General features: G+C 50.3%; 1 protein-coding gene across 1 annotated transcript in view; it reads right to left on the bottom strand.

The window, feature by feature from the left end:
- Positions 1–5480: 5480 nt before the first annotated feature.
- LOC144148458 (uncharacterized) overlaps positions 5481–7205 on the bottom strand; it is an 11524-nt gene continuing 9799 nt past the window's right edge. Inside the window, exon 3 of the mRNA XM_077679997.1 lies at positions 5481–5675. Within this exon, the coding sequence (XP_077536123.1) occupies positions 5551–5675 (125 nt within the window). The 3' untranslated portion in view covers positions 5481–5550. The remainder of the gene's footprint in view (positions 5676–7205) is intronic.

Genomic DNA, 7205 nt, shown 5'->3' with positions numbered 1-7205 from the left:
CCCATCGGTTTCATCTGTACCAGGAATTTTTTATTGCCTATTTACAGTACACTGCCCGTATACTTTGCAACCTTGAGCGCTTTTCGCTACGCGTGCTTCAAAGCGCACGGGCACAAGTCCTGCGAATGGGCCTGGGGTTGCCTCGATGCACATCAACATGTGAAACGATCGCAGAAGCGCCAGCCTGCCCACTTCAAGTCTACGTCACGCAAGAACCTCTTCGCTTGCAGCTGCGACATGTGACAAGACATCAGCGTCGTCCACTATCGAGTGTCTTCAACGACCAGCTGAACTTAAGCTATACTCCCGAAGTATCGCGGCGCACCAACATTTTTTGCCTTACAAATTTGCAGTCGCCAAAATCTCAGGCGTGCCTAGATGGGTTGTACCTGATCTACAGGTGCGATTAGCTGTTCCTGGAATCGGTAAAAATTCCCATATGTCGTATTTGGCCCCAAATCAACTTCCACTATTTTACGGGAAGGCGTCGCATGTTTTTGTTGGCGGTTCAGTCACGGCGTTTTCATCTTCAGCTCCAGTGGTTATGCCTGGGAAGAATCGATTCAGCGAAGATTCCTCACAGCGCGTTGCGACTGCAAATGAGCACTACAGGTATTCAGTTATCCTACGAAGCAAGAAGCATACGACCAGCTGGCCACTGACGTGGTCATGCTATATTCAAAAACGTATGTAAAAAGGGTCACATGGTGGTGCACCAGTGCATACCAAGTCACCTTGGCATGGCTGGAAGCGAGGTGGCGTATGCAGAAACACCGTAACACAATTACAATGGAACTCCTTTTGGAACAAAAGCTTTTGGGCACGTGGACTGGCACCAGAAAGCAAAACCTAACCGTTAAAGTCCTGCTTATATCCCTTAGCGACTCCTTTCTGAATTCTCGGCTCTAGCCTGCACAAGTTAACAGACTGCGGAATAATTTCTCATATCTTTTATATGCACGATGATCATGGGATTAGAAGTGGACTGTGACAATCTGATTCGGCGCCCCATTGCAAGTGAGTCGTTCACTGGTCTCATTGCCTATACAGGTGCCCCCAAAAGTAAACGAAGCACGGCTTAATGAAATTAGGATAATTTCTATTTTATGCGGCTGCCAACATAAATGGAATATGTGCGGCCCGATTTAATTTTAGAATGACTGCTTTGAAACGTCCCTTACAGTGCGGAAAAATCCCCTCGAAATCTTCAACCGGTGCTCCGTTTACTTTTTGGGGCACCTGTACATAGTTCGATGGTCGATGTCACAGTCTTTTCTAATATGTTCCATATTCATTCCGCTCTCTGTTTGTCCCCCGTACCCTTGCCCCTGCCGGGAGTAGCAGGCCCAAGCTCAGTTTCTCACGTTGACATCTTCCATTTCAAAAACTTTTACACTCACTCTTTCTCACACCATTTTCAGTCAGCTAGTTAGAGTCATGATCCGCTGGGGTGCTGGGATGTGTGCTCGTTTGGCATTCCAGAAGCTTGTGTTCCCTCTTCGGGCCCCCAGTTTTTATGATCGAGATAAATTACTTTCTTATAAACGTTTTCCTGAGAATTTACGTGCCAGTCCAAGCATTCTTTTGCCTTTTATATTCTTTGAGACATCGGCTACTTTGCGTGCCTTACTTGGTCATCTGGTAGCCCATCTTCTGACTGGGGCGCATGGTTTTTTACCCAGCGAGTTTACTAATTTGTTCGCATTAAAATATTCAGAATTCTGAAATTTCTTCCCGGTGTCAGCGACTAGACGTAAAGTCAGTCCATCAAGCTGCATACAATGCAGCTTGAACAGACCGCTGGAAAGATGTGTCGTGTGCATCGCATTCGATCCAACTTCCCCGGTAGAACTGCTATGGACCCCGGCGCACTCGGGACTCGGGGGAACGAGGCGGCCCATGACGCGGCTCGAGGATTCACAATCCGAGCGGGAGCCAGCCTATAGTTCCTTAAAGGGCTGGTGAAGTGGTTTTGAAAGTGGGTAAATGTTTGTTTTTTACAATTAGTATGTTGGATAGTTTATGACTGTAAAAAAAATTTTCGTCATATCTCGCTTGGGGACTGAGATATTCGTCGATAAAGTTGACCCGACGCCCCGCCCACCGCTCGCGGCTGTGCCGCCGGAAGAGCGAGAAACCGAGAGGCAGCGACCGGAAGTAGCGTCATATTCAGAAGACGGCCAGCGGCGTGCGGCGCCGCTTCGTTGTGTCCCAGTTTTCTCAGCGAAGTTCCGAATTAAGCAGACGTGCAATGTGCCCTTTATTAATCTCAATTGTGTAGAGCAATTGCTACCGCGTCGATTTTCAACCGTAATGCTACTGTGTGCTTCCCTAAAGCGACTCCTAGATACCAGAGATTTCCTACCCGAGCGCCCGTGGCTACTACATTGCCTTCACGAGTAGTCGCAGGGCCGGCCGTGTCGTCGGGTGCTCTGTGTTTCATACGCGAAGAGACTGGCTCGAACAAATATGCAGGTACCCCTAGTTCCTGACCCATTATTATAAGGGGATTAAAAAAATCGTGGGACCGCAGCGCTCAGGGCTTCGCGAACTTCTTGCTCGTTTTGCCGATCGACGTTGTTGGCTGTGACGGAAACTGAGCTGAGTAGCTAGATTTTAAGAAGAAATCAAGCAAGCTGAAAGCATGAAGCGTTTTCTGCGCGCGGAAGCGCTCCGCACACTCGCTGGTCGTGCATTCCCGTACGGCGCACGAAACGGCTCGCACGCACCACGCATGCCGCGGCAGCGACCGCTCTTCGCTGCCGGCCAGAATCAAGGCCGTCGCCAAAAGCAAGTGAACGTGCGAGAGAGTGGATGAATAGTGTGGTGAAAAATTGTGCTAGGGATTGTCATCCAAGGTGATTTTGAAAGAGGTGATCGAATTTGTATCGCGATGCGGAGCGCCGACCGGTCGCGCAGCGCGTCGTCGGCAGCAACCTGCCCGAGCACGAGATGCGGCGAGAAGCCGACGGATGGCGTTACCTGCGCGCAAGAATGAACATAGCACCGATGGCTAGAATGACTATCAACGTGAAAATAAGGTTCGCACGCGAGAAATGGGACGATAGTGCGGTGAAAACTGTTTTAAGGATAGTCATTCGCGATTGTAGAGGTAGCAGTGACCAAATATCGGTCTCGGTGCTAAGCATAAAGTTCCCAACCTCCGAGGCGATCCGTGCAACCGAAGCTGGCTGGAGCTGTTCGGGAAGGTGTTTTTCTAAAGTTGGTCGGCGACAAGTGTGCTGCGTTTTGGTTCCGCTACCTTTCGGGTGACCACAGCAGTTCGGTTCTCCTATTCTAAAACTGCGTTTGTGCAGCACTGACACGTTCCGCTGACCGGCCGCGCAGCGACCCGGCACCAGCACCTCCGCGCGACGCAGCAACCGGCCGCCCGCTAGCTGCTGCTTGTACGCATCGCAGGCCGCTGCACACAGCTTGTTGTACCGCCTGCCCGAATGCAAAAACAAAGTCGCACATGCGAAGAAGGGGATGATGGTGTGTCGAAAAAATGTGCCAGGAGTTGTGACTAGCGCTGGTGGTAAAAGCGGCGAACCAATATCTGCACAACTTCCCTGCACCCGAGAAGCATAAGTCGGCCATGAGTCGTCGGGGGAGAACCTCTTTCTCAAGCTCGCCGCGAGCGAACTTGTTGCGCTTATACTTCCCTCAGGCTCTCATATATTCTAAGGAAAGATTGTGTGAACCCTCCATTCACCAGAGGTCCTTCTGGCCCGTATCTGAACGGGAACAGAATGAGATCTTCAGGCCGAGCGGTCACGGCAGCGCCGGCACTTCCGAATGTGACGTCATCTGCAGCCGGCCAATCCTGAAAGGCAGCCAGCGCTCTGACCGCGCCGCCGGGCAGGCGTCGTTTATTTTGACGAAAAAAGATGGTTTGGGTGTATTTACACATAAAATAAACATGTTTTTCGAATTCAGCATCAAGAAAACCGTAAAGTAATGCCCCCAACAAATTTTTTTTGAAAAGCTCTTCACCAGCCCTTTAACACGGGGCCCGATCCACCAGAGACCGCCTAATTGCGTATCATGACACTCACACATTACCGCCTCGCCCGCCGAAAATACTCCCCGGCGCATCCCCAGCTCAGCAATGAGCAAGCGCGCACCTGGCGACTTCTTCAGGTGCATTCCTTTCCCTGCAGGGCGGTGCTCCTCACATCCACCCTTCCCTCTACCCCTCACCGCATTGCCCCGCATGTGGCCAGCGCGCCACACTTGCCCATTCTATGTGGGCCTGTCCATCCAATCCCTTCCCTTTAATCACCCGTGACGAGCAATGGGAGGGTGCGCTGGGTAGCTCCAACCCGGGCGTTCAGATCGCCTTGGTGGAACGAGCTGCCATCGTCGCCGCCGACCTCCAACCGGCGGCCACCACGCTTCCCTAACCCCAGTCGCTCAAGTTTCTCTCTCTCTCTCTCTCTCTCTCTCTCTCTCTCTCTCTCTCTCTCTCTCTCTCTCTCTCTCTCTCTCTCTCTCTCTCTCTCTCTCTCGCTCTTTCGCTCTCTCTCTCTCTCTCTCTTTCTCTCTCATTCGAAACGAAATTGGTGCTTTCTGAAAGCCCCCTTGTGGCATTTTTCGGAAACAACTGCTGGTCGCACAGGGCAGCCTTTAATTTTTGTAGCAGTGGTTTGCCAAGGCGGCTGCGATTTCCTGTTTTACATACGTCGAAGGTTGTTATTTATGTGACGCGATTCAGTGCTCCGTGGGATGTCTGTCTTAAGACAGTGTAAGTATTTCTCATGCTACTTCAGGCGTGTGACACACCAGCAATGTGATTCCAGCACCTGCTGCGATTCTTGGTCTCAGAAGTTGTCTAAAAGTGCCTAAGCAAGTATAATTTGCTCACATGAACATGGTGCGGAAATGTACTCGCATAACTAAGCGCAGCATACATACTTTACAGAGCACCTGTTACGCTGGCAAAGTCACCTCTGATACCGAATGGCACTCTTGCCATTCTGTTGTAACCATCGGTCCGAAGCGGCCCCTCTGTACGCTAAAGCTGAAGTGATCGAGCCCTTCGCGAAAGAATTTTGTTTTGACGAATAAAATACAGGTTGGTGAAGGATTTTCATCCCGAAGATCGACCACGCTGAGTTTAGACAGTACAGGATTAAACAAACGCCAACTTGTGTGCAAGTGAATTGAGCTCAAGAGTTTTTAATGTACCCCCAGCAAACCCCATGCGTGTTTTGTATTTAGACAACAGTTTACAATGAAACGAAACAGTTTTACAAACGGAATGTTGGCGCAAAATATAAGTAAACCAAAATATCCACACAACTATCGAGGAAGTGACGTCTATTGTCAGATGTATTCACAGTGGTTCATCGTTCGAACCCATTTCCTGCAAAAGGAGGGATAGGACGACGAAGCAGCTCTTGACGACAGTTTACTAAGACAATCATGCGCAGATGCAACTTATTGAACAGTAGCCGGTGTGCTACAGACATGGATTGGTGTGCGAACGTTTCTGTCTTCGTTTCGTGTCTGCGCATCAGTACGACCAGCACATTACTGTCGAAAAAGTTAATCGGCTGGGCCCGTAAGCACAGAAGCAGCCGTGGCGCAATCATCGCAGACGTAGCCCTTCGTGTCGTCCACCCTCGCGATGCTGCCTGGGTTGCACGCATAGTCGGCGCGCGTAGGGACGCCTGCGGAATAAAAGGAAATGTACCGTTAAACGCCAAGCTGGTTTACGTCTGCACCCGTATTTCTCATGTCACATGTCTCCTGTCACATTTCACATGACACAATTTATAATTTTGTTGGGCTCTTGGAAGAAAGCGAAGAAAGGACGGAAGAAAGGAAGGAAGGCGGTCTGCGTCATTAACATTTTTTTTTACTTTCGGTACGACTGCAAATGGAACTCTTGAGCTGACGCGCACCTTGATGCTTGGCTTGTGTAGTAGCAGGATGGCTAGGCTACGTGGTAGGTAGCTTAGGATGTCCGGAGGCGTTCAGTGGCATAAGAGACAAGGAAAAACGAGTGTAGACTTTGTAAGAAGGTCATCATGATTGAGATGATCAGCTGTGATACTGTTTGCAAACTATCGATGCGAGAGTATCGGCTGACTCGCTATATCAAAATAGTGGCGTAACCGAGCGACTGCATACAGCTAAGCCTACCGGGCAAAGAGTATTAGAGGGCACAAATTTCAGGTGAAATTTACAAAATGTTCTCCAGTAAAGTTTTTACATGCATTACAGCTGTTTTTTCGACCCAGCCTGTGGCGCCATCTTCACGGCAGAGGCGCAGGAACGCAGTAGCGTCCGCAGCGAGTGCAGAGGTGCCTCGCAAAAAGCCCTCTGACTCTCGAGAGTCAGAGTCACGTGACTGCTGCGCCGCCATACGAGTTCGCTGGAGGGCTGCAGCAAGAATGAAAAACTCTGCCGTAGAAGCCCCCACCGCGAACGTGCCGGTGGCCGCTCCCCGAGTGCGCACGCGCGGTGTTCTTCCTTCTCTGTTGCACTGTCATTCGCGCAACACCGATTGCATCTACCGCAGCACGCTTGATAGCGTATTTTATCCTCACGCCACTGCGTGCGCTTCTAAAGCAAAGTTTTTTACCTCTACCAGGCAACGGTTCTTTCGTGGCGTGCGGGACAACAAACTCCCAAAGCGGCTGCGGAGGGATGGGCGGTTTTCACTCACGGAGCACAGTGTAGATGGTGCGGCGAATTTACCCAGTGTTCCCCGCACGCTCACGCCGCCGGGCGCATCGTCGCGACCCGGCTTTGTGGTCTGCTTCAGCGACGGTTGTTTTGGGCCTATTTAGGCGCAGCTTCGCGTTTGTTGCGTGCTTCCTTTGCACGACTCGATTAAATTGTTCGACAGCACCTCCTGGGTAACCCTGGCACGACGGAATTAAGTGCTCGTACGGCAAAGATACGTTAAAGATTCGTTTGGAGAGCACGAAAACAAAATGTAGGGACCACATACAGACATCTGGCCGCTAAACGAACACTACCTTTTGCGCACTGCTTGACACGAATGGGACTCCGTTTTCTAAATTGGGGAATACCAGTGCGGTTGTGTTGTATTACAAAAGGCGAAATGAGCAACTGGTTCTGATAAATAGCGATTATAAGAGTTTCCTCAGCTCTCTCGCAATTCTCAAAATTACTATACTAACTATGTAGTTTAAGTCGGTATAAATGGGAATCACTAAGCTCACATGCCG

This window comes from Haemaphysalis longicornis, unplaced genomic scaffold, assembly GCF_048455015.1.
Source record: "Haemaphysalis longicornis isolate Haplotype H1 unplaced genomic scaffold, Haemaphysalis longicornis Haplotype H1 scaffold_8, whole genome shotgun sequence".
In the NCBI taxonomy this organism is placed as follows: domain Eukaryota; kingdom Metazoa; phylum Arthropoda; class Arachnida; order Ixodida; family Ixodidae; genus Haemaphysalis; species Haemaphysalis longicornis.
The sequence above is the reverse complement of the archived record's forward strand: the minus strand, read 5'-3'. Positions and strand labels throughout refer to the sequence as shown.